This window comes from Sylvia atricapilla, chromosome 1 (assembly GCF_009819655.1).
Source record: "Sylvia atricapilla isolate bSylAtr1 chromosome 1, bSylAtr1.pri, whole genome shotgun sequence".
Classification (NCBI taxonomy): Eukaryota; Metazoa; Chordata; class Aves; order Passeriformes; family Sylviidae; genus Sylvia; species Sylvia atricapilla.
In genome coordinates this window covers 28,352,309-28,372,836 of record NC_089140.1, presented here as the reverse complement: position 1 = coordinate 28,372,836, position 20,528 = coordinate 28,352,309, and the positions used below count along the sequence as shown (strand labels likewise).

The window sequence follows — 20,528 nt, the reverse complement described above, 5'->3', positions numbered from 1 at the left end:
ATCAAGTTGATGATACCTTTAAAGCAATAAATAGAAAATACAAAATGGTTAATTTTAGTGTTTATTGTTCTGGTTGGGAAAAATGCTTGTTACAGTTTCCAGAGTTTTCTTCATAATTCTGTTTCTACAAAATCTATTCAAATCCAGACCTGAAACTGTCAAACTGCAGTTACCTGAAGTGGAAAGTGTGTGTGTGTGAGTGTATGTGTAAAATGCTGGGATATTACTGGATATTTTAGTAATGGAAGTTACGCAGTGCTTAGCCATTACCTCTCACAATTTAAATTAAATTTTGAAAATTGCTGCAAATGGAAATCCTGTCCTCAGAAAAGCACACAGACTCTGATATAGTGGCCAGCTCTTCCCTGTGCATTTAACTTTATTGATAATTCCCAGGTAGGAATACAATTTAAGTTTTCTCCCAGGCTTGATTTTACATTAAGAACTTCCTCTTTAGCAGAAGCTCTAAAGGTGGATTGCCTCTTTTTGCACCATGCCTGGGAGCCTTTGGAGCCAGATGCATTATCAGTAACTGTAGGAACAAATGCCCCTGATCTCCTCCCAGGATTTTAACAAAGCAAATGCAGGTGAAGAGCAGCCCTCTTGCTCTGTTCAGTCATGGAGGTTGCAGATCCAGAATAGAAGGATTAAAAATTCTTTGGAATTTTTTTTTCCCCTCTCTGTAATCATCTTCAGCTATCCACGTGTTTTAGTTCAATTGCTACAGAACCCAGCTGGTTTAATTTTATTAGGTTACCACTTCCTCCTCCAGAGAGCCCTAAGCCTCTGTTTATTTTGGGGGCAGGGAGAGCTCTTCGTCCTGCCTCACTGCCACACCTGCTCTCCTCAGACATCAAAGTGAGCCAGTTCACTCCTCCTAGCTTAATCCTTCCCCTCTCCCTCCCACCAGTGTTCTGCAGTTTTCCTTGTATTCTTCTCAGTTATCCAGTGCCTGTGGTATTTGTCAGCAGGTTCACTTTTGCCCTGGAGGTACCTGCCAGGAGGCAGAGACCCCCCCTGGCAGCACTTTCCATTCGACTGACTGCAGCTGTGAGTCTCCTACAGCTGGACAGGTAAATTGTCTGGAAAGGAAGGAGAGCACTGCAGGAAGGGGACATAAATCGGAATAAAACAGTGCCTGTGACAGCATTTCTGTGGGATTGCTTCTTTTGGAGGCTAAGAAACCGTGTTGGTAGCTGCAGCTCCTGCTGCCTGAAAATACCTTCCACACAATTCTTAATGGGAAAGTGGAAATTTTTGGGGGATAGAGGCAAAGAGGGATCAACTAACTGAAACTGTGCCAAAATGTTCCATGCTTGGGGGTAGAAGAATAGAGACACTCTTCTAATACCACGTGGCAGTTCAGCCAGGTAGCAGCTGCCCAAATGCAGTGTCAGCTTATAACAAAGGACCTTCAGTGCCTTACCTAGGGATTTACTAGAACCCTCTAGAAAAGTTTGCCTTGGAAATGCTCTACCTTTGCATTTAGTGAGTAGGTAATCTTATACTGATATTTACTGGAAGTTCCTCCCCCTACCCCCCAGTCAGATGGCTTACCCTTTTGGGTGGGCTTTTTAATTTTTGTTATACTGAATATTCTCAAGTGAATATACTATGCAGTTTTTGACTGACATGGTCCTTTGAAATGAGAAGCCAAGTGGCTACAAATATCTGAATTATCTCAATGGTGCCTTCCGCACTTCCAATGTCAGAAGGCTGCAGGTGTACCCTCAGTAACTAATGAGCATTTCAGAAATTGCAACTGCAGAGACAAATTAGGGATATCTTGCACTAAAAGTGAGGATTTATAGCAGTGAACCAATTATTAAACTGAAGGGGCACTTAAATATTGTGCTTCTTGTCCCACACTAACTGGGAAACCCTCCACCTCTCAGGGGAGGCTACATATGTCATGCAAGGGGACCTTAGGTTAGCTGCCCAGAAATAGCTATCCTGGAGGTTTTTTTTTATTGTCTTAGCACACAAGCCTTAGAGAATTCCAGTTAAGGAATGACATTTATTTTCTTTTGCGAAGAAGCTTCTAGAAGAATTTCTTTGCTGAGCAGTGGCAGGACCATCATGTTTAATTGTCAAATAAGCTGTCCTGCAGGGAAATAGCATAGGCCTACATTTTAGTGATGTTTTTGTTGGTAACCTCCTCCCTGTGCATAAATGCCCTCGTATAAACCTGCCTCATGGAGACTTATGCAAACTTGGTGTGCTCTAGGTGCAGTGAACTCTTTTCTGTTGTCTATTTAACACCTTTTTTTTGGCCTCAGGTACTAATCTCAAAGACTTCATGCTCATGCCAGGTCGTAGTCAGGATCAAGAAAATTATGGTGAATATATTGAATTAACATAATCTAGAGATTCACAGGTGATTCAATTAATTTAAAATTAATTGAATGTGGTTTTTTGTCTTTTAGTCATTATTCTGTAATGCTTTTTGCTTAAAAAATTAGGTAAGAAGAAACCTCTCTCACCAAAGCAGGAGCAAGTTATTTTAGCAAACAATGCTGGCTCAGATGGATGCAGTACTGTAGTTCTTAATGTCCAGAATTTCCCAATATCAATTTTCATAGGAAAAGCGAGCTGTTATTTTGCATCCTGCAACTCCTTGGTAGTAAACAAAAATAAAATCCATCTTCTGCTGCAGTTCATTTTCACCTGCTCGCTACTTTTTCCTAAGTCAAATACCAAATCAATATTTTTTTTTCTATTCTCATACCATGTCATCTGAGAAGAGACCATGTAGGCTTTAAGGAAAAAATCCTAGCATTTTGGGTTGTCTTTTATTCTTTACTTTCTCCCCCCATCCTTTCCCACCCCTTAAGGATTGTAAAGACTACACCTATAGCGTAGCGTTTATGCGATTCAAATAAACTTTTAATTGACACGCACAGTATTGTAAGCTTTATTCTGGAAGAGAAAATAAGCAATTTGCTTCATTTTGCAGCCTGAGTTCTAACTGTTATTAAAGTGCATTTGTAGTTGCATATTTTCCAGTAAAGGTGACAGATTACTTCAAAGCTGGTATTTTCTTTTTGTTAAACAAGGTTCTCAAATAGATCCATCTTGCCCACGTATTCTATTCTTGCCAGTTGGCTTTGAAAGCTGGTGCTTGGGCTCATCGTTCAGAACTAGCTTCCAAAAAATGAGGTCCCATGCTGTTTCTATCTTTTGAGCTAGTAGGGGCTGGAAGGATCTGATCTGAAGCCAAGGCGAAGACTGAATTGATGGAATCATATATAACGGCTTTGCCAAGTACTGCCCAGTCATGAAGTCCCACTTTCTGGGAAAGAGCACTGAGATGAGGGGTGGCAGAGCATTCTCTTTTTTAAGAGATTGTCCAGAGATTTTCTTTTCTGGATTTAGAGTCAGGCTACCACATAAGAAAGAACTAGCTTTTTATTGAACGCTTTTTCACACATTTACAAGTTGTTACTTTCTTCTGCATGCTGCTTACCCACTTTCTCCCCAGTTATACATATCCATTTGAAGAGGAAAAAGCTTTATGCTCTTTATTTTACATATTACACATATTTTGATACATTACCATATGTAATGTATCATTGCAGAGGCACGCTTGCACATTCAATATGCTTACCTTCATTTGACTCTGTGTGCACACACAAATACCCAAACACACATGCAGACTGATTCGGGTGAACGGTCACTGCTTGTTGATCTGGATGGAGCCCATTTGTCTTTAGGTCTAAATTCTGGATCTTGAAGGAGTTCTAGTTTTCTAGATGCAACTGTAAAATGGAGAATAATACCAAGATAATATATTTCTTAAAAAGATACCTGACAGGAATACATAGATTCTTCCCATCCCCACCCTCCCTTCCCTTGCTAGCAGCTTTCATTTGTAAGGTAGGGAAAGTTAAGGTCTCTTGTCTATGTTCAGCTTTTCTATAAACTGCCAGGATAGTCTCTGAAACCACAGTGATGATACATATCTGTGTGTCAGATATCCAATTTGTCACCAGCTTCTTCCAATATCTGGCAGAGAGCAGGACCTAAATGAAATCCAGTTGACTGGAGCTCAGCTAAGATCTGATAGAAGTGACTTTGATAGATAAATGGTTGAAGAACCTGGTGGAGTCTGTGTAGATGTAATCTGTTCATTTCTGCAGCTGTTGCAGTGGTCAGAAACAAAACGGTTCTTTTTTGCAAGAGCTCACGTAGGGTGAAAACAACTACAGATCTTGTCTCAGTCATCCATGCTTGCAGTCACTTCTGTCTTCAGCTGTAGCAGTAGTATGTGTTTATAGGCTTCTAATTCAAAATCACTGGGAGCAGTTTAGCTGGAAATACTTGATTGCCAGCCTTTACTGTCCCGGCTCTCTTCATCTGCCACCTCTCCTAGCTGATGTTTTTATTTCAGGTTTTGTTAGTATATGAGGCAGCATACCGCATCCAGCTGTAACGCAGTAATCTCTGGAGTATGGATGAATGGTCAGCTGTGGCGGGTACCTGCTTCTGATGACTCCTGAGCATCTCAAAGTTACCAGTAAAACTTCTCATCAAAATATATAGTACAGTGAAATTGAAAGGGCAGTCTGTTTTGGCATCCTGATGTCTTTAGTCTGATGCTTATTAAATGATTGTTGAAATTCAGAGTGCAGCTGTCTACAAAGGTCTAAAGCTCAAATCATAATGATCTAGAAATAAATAATCAATAAATGTCTTCCAGAATGCAGAAGGCTGTTGTTTCATGAGTTAAATGCACATTTTTTAAACCTCTTTGGAAAACATATAAAGCCTGTCATTCCCACCTAGAAAGCTATAGAGAAAGTATTTTGTTTCATAGCTCATTGCTTCAGATATGCAAATACCTATACTGAATGTATGATTCAAATGTTAAGATGACCATTGCAAAAATAAGGCATTTCAGGACTTGTGAACCCACAGTGTTGTGCTTGGATTTTTTAAAAACGTTTTCTGATAAGAGCACCAAGGTCATTACTATCACCTAAGACATAACTAGTATTTTATGCCCTTTGACAAATCATTCAATCAACTGTTTAAAAGCAGATTTATTTTTTTTTATACTAATGCCTACCTGTTGTACTTATAGCATAAATAATTTGTTTGAATCATCAGGTGAGTGCTGTTAAGTTAAAGTGAGAGAGGAAAATGGCAAAAACACGAATTAGGGTCCCTGTCCTTAAGTGTATTTCAGTTTGCATTTTGATAGCAGTTTAGAAATGTTATCGCCTGTTTTGTCACAGACATAATTCACATCTTTCTTCAGGCACTGTAAACAAGAGAAATGGTTTAATGGCTCCATAAAAGGCACTCTGTGCTGATAGCTGAGATTAGACCCTTTAGTAATGGATTTTTGTGTGTTGGGGGAAGGGGAGGGCTTGGCAGAGGTAAATGTACTGGAAAAGAATCTTGGAGAGACTCTGATGTATCTGAAGTGCCTGCTGCATTGCTGTATGTATCGAGAGATAGATTTAAAGTGTGACAGTGTTGGCTTTATCAGTACAGGGGGCTTTTCTTCTTGCATTTGAAATTTTACCGAGTATTATCTTGGGTCACCTCAGTCAGTCCAGTACCTGGAGTTGCAGTGGTATTAGCTTAAGTATTTTTAAGTCTTCTGTGTTTCCATCTTGCTGTTGAGTAAAGTCCATTATATTCAAGTGTGTTCAAAAAATCTCTCAAAACTTACATTGCATATTAAAATTTTGCCTCAATCAATGATAAAAATTAGTGAGTTTATTTATAGAGTTGTGTTTAGAGAATGATTTCAGAGCATAAATTTGAAAGGCAGCTCAGAAAGAGCATGTTTAAACCATGACTTACTGTTACTTCCTTTTCTCCACAGGTACTCAAAGTCCTCAAGCATAACACATGCGAATGTAGTATTATTTAGGAGACATGAGAGTTCAACAGCAGGAGCAAATGTGGTATAAAATCAGTCTATAAACTTCTGTCAATTGATTTTATACCACATAGTAAATGCTTGTGACCCACAAGTGTGGGATAAGACATCTTTGTCTCTTTGCTCAGTGGAGTCAACATTGCTTGCCATTAACCAACGTCACTGAATTACCAGTTATATCTCATGTCTTCTAAAAGTATGTTTAAAACCATTCTTCCTCAGAAATAAGATTTTATCATGTATTCTGGGCAGGAATCTAAAGTTTGAAAGCTAAAGTATTACTTTTTGTTCAAAGGAGAAATGACTTGCCATTTCATATAACATATTCCTCATTCCTTCTTCATCTTGAGTAATCATCTCTTGAAAAACATTTTAAGCCATTGCTTAATGCAGTGCATTTCAGGACTTTCTTAAAAGAAGTGGATTCAGGTCTGTCTGTACAGAGGTGGTACACTTCCTGTTTCTTGGGCTAGAAAGTGTACATATCAGACTCCTCTGAGCCAAAACAATTCTTCCTTTGATTTCAGAGTTATTAGTAAAATTGTCTGTTTGAGTGGTTTGGTTCTTCATTCTTTGGGTGTTATTATGAACAAAATGTTCAGGAGTTAGGCTGTTGACTGGTAGCAAAAGGGAACAGCACTTCTGAAGGATGGATGGCAGGTTTCACCTGTGTTTTTGAATGTTACATGTGAGTTTACTTTGTGGTGAAATCATTATAGCTTTGTATAATATCTAGGTCTGTACAACAGCACATTATGTATAATATGCAAGCCCTTTTACTCTGAAAATATAAATAGATATATTTATGCACAGAGAATATGCATACAGTAATGTATTATACCTTCATCAATTTGCTGCAGATGGTAGCAGTCCTTCTGCTTGCCTTATATCTGTGTGTTGGCTTCGGAGATGCTCCAGACAGGGTCTGTGTGGCAAGGGTCTGTTTCTGATACTGATAAGCCTGACTTTGCACGGTGGTTGAGGTGAGGTGTTGAAGACATCCATCTAAATACACGTTGTAAGATTGTTTGCCTTTCAAGTTTGGAGGTAGTTATCTGTAAGTAATCACTTGGGATAAAATCTTGGCCCTTGGTCACTTTTTAATAAGATCATTATTAAGGCAGAGAGCCCCTTTAATAGGTCGAGGTTTTTGTTCTGGGGTTAAGTAAAATAAATTTACCATCAGGGAGAAAGAAGTGGTGAGGAGCTGGTTGTTTAAAATGTCATTTTGTTAATTTGAATGTGTTGGTAGCTGGTATGCTGCACTAAAATTAGATTGTATAAATAAGCAACCCTGCTCTCCTCAAAGAAAAGAGGATTGAGAACATAATATAAAATCCAGTTTAGCAAGAGTGTATGTTTAAAGTATCTTTTAATTGGTGCACTGTAGAATGAGTGTCACACTAAAATCAGAAGTGACGGGTGGAGGGTTTCAGTGATGTTACGAAAACTGCTTTGAATGTTTGAAATTTTATTGTTAAAGTAAGTCTGTCATCTTCAGCCACACTTAAGATATGGTCTGAAAGGGCAAATAGCCTTCAAGAAAGCCCCCCTCCCAAAGTGCAGTAAGTATTTTTATCAGCCTATTTTTTCCTTACTGCCTCTAAAAAGTGTACACTTAAGGAGTTACAGATAAAGCTTAGCATGGTGACTGTGTCAGGGGACTGCCTGAGGAAGGCTTTAAATTTTACAACTACATTATCTTTCTGGCTGTAGTTAAGATAAAGATCTAATATAAAATCACTTTGGTCTGTAATGCTTTCTCTAAATGAAGTGAAGGTGTTAACCTACTTGATTTGATACACTTTACCCTAGCTTATAAAGCTGGGAAGAAGGTGAGGTAAACTTTAATTAAAACTACAGCACAGATGCCTTCTAGCGCTGTGCCCTGTACCTTACTAGGACTGTACAGTAAGCAAAATAAAATGTACCTCGCAGTTGAGGCAGCAGGCTGGAGCCGTGTTCAGTGAAAGTAATTTAATTAGTGTTGATCATGACTCCAGATGATGGTGATTTGATAAGGAATAATTTAGTACTTAACAGCCTTTTACATGCACCAACTCCATGTGGGAAGGTAAAGCAAATTGCACAAAATGAATGTGCTGCTTTCACTTGTGCCTGTGCCAGTGAGCTGGAAAACTGCCTGTTAGCAGACGTTCAGGCTCTCAGCGATGTGATGAAATACCCAGCCAGTTCTCCGCACAGGGCTGTAGTGTGGGAGTCTCTGTACTCCCGTTATTTAAAAATAAATAAGGGAAGTAATTTTTCATAACAGATTAACTCCAAGGAAGTAGCAAAGTAAAAATAAAAATGAAAAAAAATAGAGCAGCATGTGGCCTTTGTGCAAATATGTGATACTGGCTTTCAAAAAGAGTCTTGTTGCAGTTGTGTTTTAATTTTTTGATTCAAGTTCGAGAGATTTCCTACCTTAGTATTGGAGCCAGGGTCCCAGAGTTGCAGGGCCCATCATATGCATTAAATGTGTGGCATCATTATATGACCAACACATAGAAAGGGGAGTCAGCAGTAAAAGTTCACCAGAAACATCCTGAAACAAACTACTGGATATCAGCCTGCTTCGCGATTACTTTGGAAAGCTGACTGGGCTGCATTTTGCCATATTATTAAATCTGAGAATTGCTTTTCAAGAAGTCTATGTGGGCTTCTTTTTAGTGCAAGTTCAGACAGTTTTATTCAGGAAAAATTCTTTCCTTCTTGTGATGTTCACATTTTCCATCTCTGTTTTCTAAGTTGTTGTGCTGTGCATAAGCATTTCTATATGTTTTATTGTCTGCTTCTCCTTTCTAATCTTTCCACATAACTGACTATTATCCACCAAGTATAATAGCTGAATAACAGTTTTCTGCTAACTCTTAAGAGTTTAGTGAAAATACGTGGCAAAATAGAGTAGTGTTATGTTGCAGATGACTCAACTGAAAGGCAGTAGTAGAAGTTGTCATGTAGTAGGGTACAAGAGGATCTATTTATGAAAGTTCCGTGAACATTGCCCAACCATGAGAAAACCCATGGCAAAAGCCTGGAATCCAGACCTTACTCACAAATGCCAGAGTTTAATGGTTCTGGCGCTCACTTCTTAGACAGCATTTCATTTATCTCCCCACTGAACACTGGTGTGTGTATTTAGATGCATTAGTATCAGAAAATACGTTATCTATAACAAATCATCTTTCCCATGTTCAGATGGAAGAAAAGGGGTAAGATGCTACTTGATGGTATATAATGGAAGCCTGACTTTCTGCTGAGATTCCTTAACAGGAACTGCTGCATGAATGTGGATTTTTATGGGGATGCAAGTGTCTGTGTCAGGCTGGAATGTGATGTTCATGCTATGGTGCTTTGGTGACAATATTGAAAGTCAGTGATAAAATTAGCTCTGGATTCTAGGCATCTCGGAGTTCAAAAATGCATTAACAACCTCAATTTGTTTAAAACTTGACAGGTGTGTTTTCAAGCTGTTGCATACCTGTCTTTTAGTCCTTTGTCCTTCTAGCCAGTTACTTAGGTTTGTCGATGTCAGATGAACTTCGAATTTTCTTCTGCTTTAATTTTGGTTAAGATTGGATATGAAGTAAGGAAAGCCGTCTGGCATAAACTAATTTGCTGGTTAACCTTGCCTTTACCTTTGGCCTTTCTCTTAAAACAGACCAACTTGTGCATCTAATTAATGCTGCATTTCTGTCACACTCCCTCTGAGGTTTTTTTTAGCTTTTTAAAAAATATGACTTTTTAAGTTATTTTTTTTCCCAGTTTGTGTCTATATCACATTTACTATTGAGTTTGGCCAGGCCAGGATTTATATTGTTTATTTTTAAGAAAAATTACTTAAGCCATTTCTTCTGATTTTTTTAAAAATGTTATTTATAATTGAAAGTGCATATAATCATCCAGTTTCAAGGGTTTAGCTGCAAATTTTCAAGCATTCTATGGGACAAAAACATTACTGATCATGTTCTTGAGGCTGATATATCTCAAATTTATTTTGGAGTCATTTATGTGGCACTCTTTGAAGTGGACTACTATTGCATTTATAGCTAAAAGCTACCTCTGATATTACTTAGAAACATTTGGTGCCTGGGAAGTATTTTGCCTCTGACAACATTTACAGTAGTTAAGCCAAATATAAGTGGGCTGTTATTTTCCTGCTAATGAGATGGGATGCTGGCCATCATTCTATTAAACAATAGAAGTGATAATAGCCAATATGAAGGATCTCTGGTGTCTATTTTTCAGTTGACTCTCAGAGAAATATTTAAAATGTTTATTTCCTATATTGTTTTTTATTATTAAAATGGTTTAATTAATCATGTGTTTAATTAGCAGTATCAAGCTTACTTGGGAATGCTAATTGTTGATATTGTACTTGGGTTTTAATTGCATTCTCCTTCTCTTTCCAGTGGCTTTTCATGGTCTCCCTGTGAAAATCAAGAAGGAACCCCATAGCCCATGTTCGGAACTTGGCTCCGCTTGCAGTCAAGAGCAACCATTCAAGTTCAGTTATGGGGAAAAGTGCCTGTACAATGTCAGGTAAAGGAATTAGGGGCATGTTTGCAGTGAGAGCTGCTGGTTTAAATGAGGACTGACTAAAGAGTAATAAAACCATAATAGAGGTCTTATAAAAGTTACTTCTTCAGCAGATAACAGACTGATGAGATAATGCATTTAGCTGATGAACACTGATGGATTTGTTTACAGTTGTATCAAACACTTACATAATAATTTGAAAACACTTTTTTTCATCAAAATGCACATCCTCCATTCCTCCTCCATGGGAGCTAGCCAAAGTTTAAAAACCCAGGGTGCAACTGTGAAATAGAAGGAAGGAGTATCTTGTTTTCTGTGAGTTGTGTTGAAAGTACTTTCAAAATGCATTATGCACATTAGGAAAGAGAGATCTGTGTAACAGGCAAGGATTTGCCAGGTCTGAGCAACACATTAGGTATTTGACAAATTGTGCAGATGTTGTATGTGTATATTCCTGGGTGATTACCTTTTAAAACAGTGTTTCATTAGTCCCTGCATCTTTGATACTTGCTCAAAAGCAAGTTGTCTTCGTTTATAGGCATAGATAATAAAAGCTTTATTTATTTGTGGGTGGTGGAGGGGCTTGATACCTCTTCATTCCTTATTGACTTTCTTTTGGTTGCATTTACGTGCCACTCCTTCCTTTAGTGTCAGCTGTGAAGGATTTCTTATTGATGTTTCAGTCTATTTTAGAATCTTTCATCTAGCTTTGATTCTCATTAATGTATTACGAAAACTGTAGCATTTAAAGCATTATAACATTTAACTTTTTGGATATGAATAGGGGGGGGGAAAAAGGAAAAGACTGGCACTTTTTCCAGTTATAAGGAGTAATTTTGGTTTCAAAAATCAGATGAATCCATTGATGGATTTGATGGGTGCTAAGGGACCTGACGTAGGAAAGTATGCAAGCTTGTGCTTACTATATTCCTAATGTCTGCATTTCTCCTGCTTAGAAACAGGGATGATCGAAGTGTTCTTAAGTCCTTTCCCAGTTTGAGACACCCTTGAAAATAGCATCTATGTATTTGTAGGGCCAGCAGTTTATTTTTGAGAGACAGAGGGGTAAAAAAAACCTGTCGGGAGAGGCTGCTGACATCCTAGTATGGGTAGCTAAGCCAGCATACCATTGTTTTTCTGGGTCAGATCCCTTCCCTCTGGCTGTATTGTTTTACTGTCTCACTTTGTGGTTTGTGCAAAAGAAAAAGAGCCTTGACAGGCACTGTCAGCTCTTTGTGCTCTAGTCCAGGTGCTTCTACTTTTATGTATTTTGTATACCTCCTTTTAGAATGCAACTGTAAGACTGAGTCCTTTAAAAATACATTTCTGTGCCGCAGAGAAGAAAATGCTGTGCTGAATCACTTGTGTCTAACATGACTTCTTCACTGCTCTTCTTAGTGTACAGCTGAGAATTCTTCTGCCCCAAACTGGTTCACAAGTTAACTATAATCAAAAGCTTCTAAATGGGGTGCTTGTGGTGATTTTTTTTCTGGATGTAGATGCTATGGTTTTGGTTTTTGTTCTTTCTTTGGAGAAAATAACCTGCCTTGCTTTTCCCTTGCCTTACTAATAGTGCCTATGATCAGAAACCACAAGTGGGAATGAGGCCCTCCAACCCACCGACGCCATCCAGCACTCCCGTGTCACCGCTGCACCATGCCTCCCCAAACTCCGCTCAGACTCCGAAACCTGACCGGGTTTTCCCTACCCACCTCCCTCCATCCCAGTCCATTCAAGACAGCAGCTTCCCTATGGATCACAGGTAAAACGCAAAACACGTGAAGGACCCATGCCGAAGGTGTTTCAATTGTGGCTACCACTCTCTTATATTGGGTAGCATTGGCTTCCTGCCCACAACTGTTCCCTTTTAGGTTGGAGGATCAAGGTGGAAACCAGCAAGGTTCTTAGTGTCAGAAATGCTTGTGTTCATGAAAGGCTCGCACCCAGCTTGGTGCACTGGTGTACGAGTTCATATTGGCAATGACAGAATTTAAATTACACATTGGTTCTGTCTTGTGAGGTGATTACAGTATGCTGGATAATCTCATCTAGGCTCACTTTCCCATGAAAGGTTGGGCCCAATGGTCTTTCAAGGTCCCTTCCAACCTGGGCTGTTCTATAGTTCTGTGATTTGCTTGAGGCTAGAAAGCCCTTCAAGGTGATGAAGTCACTAGCAAGCATGTTCCCAACTATAAATATCTGGCCTCTCGCTAAGCAGTTCACCTATCTAAGGGATAAGTGGCCATCTTACAGTGTTCCTGCTTCAGAATATTCGTTAGAAGGGTGGATCATTTTTCCAAGCCCTTTTGTAATATAGTATTTCAAAAAAAGATGCCAGCATAAATCATGCTTAAATAACGTTAGTCTGAGTAAAAGCCACAAGAGTTAGAGACTAGAATTAAGGCTTAAACTGTCCTTAAGTCACCCTGTTTTGTTTTGATATGTTAGAAATCCCCAGACAACTATCTTTCTTAGCTCAGTTTTGCAACAGATGTGCTCAGTGGATTTCCCTGTTTTTCAGTCCAAACACTTGTTTGTGGGATTCTATTTGCCCTAACCTTTATTGCATGAACCTGTTTTTGTATGCTGAGTTTAGATTGCTCTTTAGCATTTAAAATTCCAGTGGTGTGTAAAGAGATATATATGTTCAGAAACTTGTTTTACCTCTTAACCATTATCAAATTAGGAAAGACCTGAAAAGAAAAACAGTTGTTGGGAGTGTGATTTGCATGCCTCTGCTCTAATAAGGGCTGTTATCTCCAGGGATTTGTGCAGATCATTTCTGAAGGAGGTTGCTAATGCTAACATTGCTGTTTCGAGCTGTGCTGAAATAGCTTTAATTATCACCAAGGTTCTCTACAAGCCCTTCTGGCCATCAAGAAACACTGAATCGGCCCCTTCACCTGCCATAGTCCCCATCTCCTCCCCAGCCAGAGACTGTGGTCTAACCACAAAGGCCCCCAGTGAAGCCAGGCACTGGTTTAGATTACAGGATGGTAGATAAATGTGTTTCTGTACATAGACCAAAGTCAAGCTGCCAGGAGACTGAAATCGGCAGAAGCTAAATTGCTTATGTGCAGAGAACAGTAGTAAGATTTTTCAGATGAAAATACCTTTTTTTATAAAGCAACTTTAGAGGGAGCACTGAACCTGTATGTCAGCCCTAACTTGAGTATTTATAGACATTTGCATACATCCTAGTATAATTTCTGTACCCATAACTTGCTCTGTGGAAGCTTTTTAGGCTCTTTACATTATTTCTCCTCTCTCCCCCCCATCTTTGATATTCATATTCTTTAAGGCATTTTCCACTAATGCTTCTGTTCTATAGCAGAACATCGTGTGTCCTCGTAAAGTTCAAAATAGCTGATTTAAGCAAAAAATCTCAAACAAACTCATTTTTCTCAATTTTTAAAGAAAGGTGTAATTGTAGTGGAAGATATGAAGATATTTTCCCTCAGTTTCTTATTTATTTTGAATCTTGTGTATGAACCAAATGTGTACTCATATTTTTATGAAATTCAAATTTTCCTGATTTACAAGGTGAGACACTACTACAATGAGTGTATTCAGAAAATGTCATTTAAACAAATGACCAGCCTTTGTGAGTTCTTATATGAATCTATAACTCGAGGCACAATTTTTTGGAACACGAATTAGTGGCATAGGATAGCATTAGTATCTAGTACGTACAGCCCATACATCTTCATACAGGGCATGAGTATATGAACGATAAGTGGTCCTAACAAGTACCAACAGGAAACAAATCCACTTGTATAAACAAATGGCTTGATTCCATACAAAGCTTCCAGTACAACAAGTATTATTAACTTCCTTTGAGGCTTTGTGAGTGAGCCTGTTTCTTATTTTATCTTCAAGTTGCAATTTTCTGATTCACTCCTTGACAGTTCTTAATGATAATTTCTGCTTCTTTTTTTGGCTAATGAAAAAGGAAAAAAAGGAAATGAATGCAGTGTCAGTCAGCCTACTGTTTCATAATACATTTGAGTTTCTAAGTTTATTTTCTGCAGGTGTAGGTGGAATTGCAAAACCCAATGTTGCAGCGCAGTACTCTTTCTACTGCAAAAATTATAGTATTTACAATAGTATTTACAGCGGCATTAGAAATATTCATTTGTCTCCACTACTACGTTGTAATGGTTTCTATCTCTGTAGTTTCCACAATATTTATGATTAAACTATAGTAAATATTTGTCAGAACATGTTACAGCAGTATTATGACAGATGGTAGTAGAGTTCAAATTGTTTTAGAAACATGTACTACCTATGAGTTGATAGTCAAGGATTTAATTGCTTGTGCAATCAAACTCCTGCATTGTGCTTCACTAGCACAGTTTTCTCCAAAAGACTTTCTTTTGGAGAAAACTGTGTGGGTGTGCAAACAATTGGTTCAGATCTTCATTAGGTCTTCTTTTTTGTGTGTGTGTGGTGTGACAGTAAGAAGTTTCCAAAGAAAGGCACAAGTTTCTTTTTTTTTTTTTTTTAATGTATCTTGTTTATAATAAGTGATAACAGGACTAGTAAGCAGTTTGTTGCAAGAACATAGCATCTGCTGATGGTTAGTGTGGTGGTTTTAGTGTGTGGTGGTTACTACTGTGGTAATCTGCAGGAGATAATGGGAAGACATCGTGCAGTTCATCAGGGCCCAGTGGGAAAAGAGCATCCTGGAATTCTTCTGTATGCTTCTGAACCCCGCAGATGTCCAAGTAATTACATTCAGACCTTTTAGTTCAGGTAGATAGGTTTATGGAAGAAAAAACAAGCATAGGTTTTTGAGAGTAACATTGCATGTAAATCAAGATAATTTAAAACTAAATTATCTTACGCCTACTGAAGAGCATTTGGGCATAGCAATGGCAGTGTGGCTTGTAGAGATTAGAACTTTCATGTAGAAATGACTGAGGGGGAAAGTTAAGGCAGGAGAGTAATTAATTGCAGCAAAAATTGTACCCTCTCCTTTTACTGGGGTGCTGACATTCCCTTCCTTTTACAGTTGGAATGCAGTGTCATCCTTGCGAGTCCATCTCTCATGACACTACCTCCGGAAGAAAGAACAGTAGACCTTTACCCTGGAACGTTTCCAAATGTTAGAGCAGACAATACTCTATTCAAAATGTGTTTATTGTGGTCAGAATGGTTTCTGTGTAGCAGTAAGATGGGTAAGAGTAAATTAGAGTATGAGCAAGATGTTACTAACATTTGTGAAAGTGCAGAGAACTCTACCTACACCTCCTTCATGTCACTGTGGTAGAATGGCAGCCTTTCTACTGTTTTGAAGCTGGTGCATTTCCTGTTTGCCTCTTCTGTTCAGGGAATGTATTGAAAGCAAAGAGGATGTGGTGGGGACAGGTCTCAGAGCTGGTATAATAGGTGGGATTTTTGTTCCTTTGCTTGCCAAAAACAGTGATCCTGATGGGAGCACTTGGCATGATAATAAGCAAAATGTTTGTTATTGAGAAAATGATACAGCCACTAGTAATGACTTCTGAAATCTTTTGGAAGTGAAACGTTGCTGAAGTCCTTTACATGACCTCTCTAATTTGTGTTCTAGATTTCGCCGCCAGCTCTCTGAACCTTGCAATTCTTTCCCACCTTTGCCTGCAATGCCAAGGGAAGGACGTCCAATATATCAGCGCCAGATGTCTGAACCAAACATCCCTTTCCCACCTCAAGGTTTTAAGCAGGAGTACCACGATCCAGTTTATGAACACAATGCTATGGTTGGCAGTGCAGCCAGTCAAAATTTCCCCCCTCCTCTGATGATTAAACAGGAACCTAGGGATTTTGCATATGATTCAGGTAGGTGAGATTCTCCTTTAATTTTGCATACCAAAGGAATATGTCTGTCCAAGCCAGTGGTATTGATGTTTTGATCATATGAATCGAAACTTGCTCTTTTGACACTTATATCTCACAAACTATGTCTGAGACAGTTTACAAAGTAGTAGGTTTTACTGCTACATAAGTAAATCAGGTGACTCATGCCACCATTTCTTGCTCTTTAAAGGGTTTAATTTCCTAGAATCTCTGTTGAGAACCGTTAAAGAAGAAGGAAGAAAATAATGTGTGCAATTTGCATTGTTAAGAGGGAACTTGTTCTGTACTAGCTCATCTTTGACCTCTGAATTTGTATGTTCCATTTTATGAGTTCTTCTATTTGTCTGCCAGAAATGGAGGACTCTTTCTCCTCTTGCTTGCATTACTTTATATCAGGAGTAACTCCACTGAAGTGGGTTTATACAGCTATAAAACCGATGAGGGAGAAGAATTGGCCAAATTGGTGTCAGCTTCTCAGTTTTGTGCATACTGCTGTGTTTTGTGGAGGTACATGATCTGAGATGCCAGATTGCTGATGTAGGAATACATGGTTGCTATTAATAATGTTATTATGATTGTGCTTATGGGGCAACTGGAATGGAACCGTATTGCTCTACAGACAGTACAAAACAGAGGTGGTGGCAGAGTCTGCTCTCAATAGCTTCTGATCAAAATAAAAAAGATAACCAATAGAAAGAATAGAAAAACAAATCAGGGAAAACATTGTAAATGTTTGACAAAATTCAACATTATATTATAATCAGGAAAAGAATGAGAAAATTAAGACATCAGAAAAGAAATTAAGTACCAAGTCACAAGGTGAAGGAAGCTACAAAGAAGAAAGCTAGAAAGGTGGTATAAAAAGAAGCTGAGATTAAAACATGAGTGCTCTAGGTGGGGTACAACAGTTGGTTGGTATGGAGCCAAGATAATACAATCAAAGTATTTTTCCATTTTAGTGTAAGTGATTTCTGCAGCTTTCGTACACATCCGTGCTGACTTGGGCAGGGGGAAATGGATGGCTCTGTCTGACTTCAGTCTGACTCCAGTCTGACTCCCCCTTCTTCTCGGCGCTGCTGTACTCACAGGGCTTTCCTTCTGGTTCAGTCTCTGGCAAGATGCTTTTGCAGTTTATTTTCCAAAGGCTATATGACGGCTGAGTGAAGTGTCCTTTGAAATTTTAGTTCATGAAAAGCTATCTTGCAATTTGATATAGTGTAGAACTGTTTTTTTATTTTCTTTCTGTAGCTAACTTAAGATGGTCTATTTGGTGGGGTATTTTGTTGTTTCATTAATGTAAAGTGCTTGTTGTTGAGTTGATCTCATGTTTGAATGGGAGAATTTGGAAAGTAGAGCTGCTTTTCCTTTCTTATTCTTAACAAGCAAATAACAAATCCATAGGAAAATTTGAGTTAGTCCTTAACAGGGAGGAGACCACGGTGTGAAATATTTCTCCAAGCTGAATATAAGGCAAGATTAAAATGAAATTGAATTACAAGGATCAGATCCAGAACTCAACCCATTCATCGATGAAGTTCTGAGATCTGTGGCTTTGTGGAGTTGTGTATCTCTAGTCCTAGAGTATATGGAGAGACTGTTTAGTTCATGTGGCACTGGGCAATAAATGGGTTACTGCAGCTTCAGGCACTGCCAGTCCCTGCAACCTTCACAGCACCGTTATCATCCTGTTAATTAAAGGTCAAAAAAGGCCCTTTTGTAAATACGCTTCTTATTTGGCTCAGAAGTGGGATCTCCTTATTGCATACTGTTATTTTAAACCTGGATTGGCTGCTAACATTCATATTTCTTTGGAATATTCTGTATGGAAGAAAGCTGGAAATTTTATTCTGAAATGAAGATGTACTAACTTATATCCATTCTTGTCATGCCTTTTTTATTTTCTGTCAGCAAGAACAACATTCCACTTTATAATAATGATCTTCAAGCAAAATCGTTGCTTCTTTTGTAGATGAATGATTAGTTTTTAAAAGTGTAATAGCTGTGTAACCAGTGGTCATGAAAAATTAATCTGTTGGTATCAGGAAGTACTTTTATTGGCCTCAGAATCACTGCATTTAAGTTGACACATCTGTACACTCCATAAATTGCAGTCAACAACTGTGGTCTGTTGATATTTTGTCTTGTTACCATCTGTTCTCTAGAAACCATCATTTTCCATCCTTGCTAAGAGTACATTAAATAACCCCTTAGGAAACATAATGTATTGTCACTGAATCATTGATTTCATTTTTCACCTATGGATGTTCAGGGAAGGAGGAATGCCAGAGTAAAAAGTTTTTTTTTCATTGCATTTTATTGCAGCTCCGATAAGAATATAGAAACATATTTAAAAAGTTCATTGTAATGCACTGAGATGTTCCTTTTGGGATGTTTTTGAAAGGGGCTCATAAAAGTTCATCGCTTTTGTGCACTATTCTTTTATACTTTGTGGGAAGCTGATGAATGAAAAGCATTATTATAGAATGATTACAACTCTATTAAAACATGACATTAATTATGACATGGGAAATGGCAGATCAATTAGTTGTAATTGTAATTGCAGGTATGCAATTTCTACTGCAGAATAGAGATAATGGAGATGTTTGAGATAATGGAAAAAGAAAAATGTCAACAGAGTAGAGGCTCTTCCTTATCCATCCACACTTCTAGAAGTCACAGTGCATCATACATGGTCAATCAGGCATTTTCTGCTGTGGACTTTTGATTATTTTTATTTATTTATTTATTTATTTATTCCCCCCTTCCCCCCCACCAGTGTCTGACAGTCAGGTGTATTTAGTACTTGATGGTAAATCTAGCAACTTTAGTCACAGAAGTGCAGCCAGGGACATACAGAGCTTTGAGATTTTGCATAATTAATGAATATACTCCAAAAGGCTTCCTAAGACCTTTGTTTACAAGGCCTAATAGTGGATGGGGTATTCGTAATAACAGTGGGTATTCCTGTACACTTAGCACTTCTAGAATTCAGTAATGTGTTCAGGTACTTAAACAAAAAGGCCAAACTGATACAGCTCATCTCTCTGTGCTTTACTTTTGAGCAAGATCTTCACAGGCTTAACCCTTCCTACATGCTGTAGCGTATTTGCAGGTATACTAAGGTATGACTCTAGCTCTGTGACTGTCAATTAATACTATAAATCAAGTTTTAAAATTACATCTTAAGTTATTAGGTTTATGTCTTATTTGTGTTTTTCCCAATTGAAATAGCTATTTTGGTTGAGAAATTTCTGTGACCGTGCCTTTGGAAACTGAAATTTGTCACACAGTTATAATGGAGATGAATAGAGGAGGAACTGTTGCTTGCATATACCAGTTACTGATTGCCAGGAATTTTTCTGTTGAAATTTAGATAGATTCAGTACTTCCTGAATGTGTTACAGGCATTAACAGGGCTGTTCTCACAGTTTCATTTCAGGGTAGCCTCACAATTAATACGCTTGAATGGACCTTCAAAAATTGGATTCTCTCCCTGTCACTTCTGAGACACTAGTCACATCACTTAAAGAATGAACTCTCCAGACAGAATTATTAGCCTCCATGTCTTTCTTTCTGAGTTGCTCATCCCTTTAATTCCTGAAGCCTCACCAGCAAATACCTTGTGTTTGCAAGTGAGAATGGATGGGGAAACGTCCCTCAGTTAAGAGAAGTGAGCAGAGGCCAAAGACAAATCAGATATATAAACCTGTTTGTTTTGGACACCCAGTCAGAACTGGGTGATTTTTAAAAGAACATTATGTACTACATATGTTCAAATCCTAGCTCCTAGGAACTTTCTTTATATTCTAGATGCAGCATTATGGAAACATCAAATAAGGGTGTCAGTATAGGCAGTATAAAATACATAATACCAAAAATCTGGCAGAAGCAATGTGGCTACTTTGAAAACCTTGTTGGAGCTGGAATGGGCTTTACTGGGCCTGAAGTTGATCATTCAGCTGTATATCTTTTCTTTTCTTGAAACTTCTGCCTCAGTACATCGACAGCTTCCAGCCCCTGTAACAAAGGAAGCAGGGGCTCCACCTGCTAAGCTGTTTGCAGCATGGCTCTCTTTCCCACAAAGAGTTTTGACCTGTGCACTCAAGACAAAAGTGCTGAAGCAAAAGGCTGTATCATATTTGCAGCAAAGGATTTGTATAAAGTTTGTGCAGGAAGTTGTCAATTGTGACACTTATTAACCTCTAAGTTTGCTCATTGAGGTATAGAATGTTGGTAGCATTCTGCCATCCATGTT

General features: G+C 38.4%; 1 protein-coding gene across 1 annotated transcript in view; it reads left to right on the top strand.

Annotated features, from left to right (window-relative positions):
* The window catches only part of ETV1 (ETS variant transcription factor 1), a 66,606-nt gene that overhangs the window by 23,729 nt on the left and 22,349 nt on the right, over positions 1–20,528 (top strand). The window contains 3 exon segments of the mRNA XM_066318175.1: positions 10,309–10,438; positions 12,009–12,197; positions 16,008–16,255. Of these exon segments, the coding sequence (XP_066174272.1) occupies positions 10,309–10,438; positions 12,009–12,197; positions 16,008–16,255 (567 nt within the window).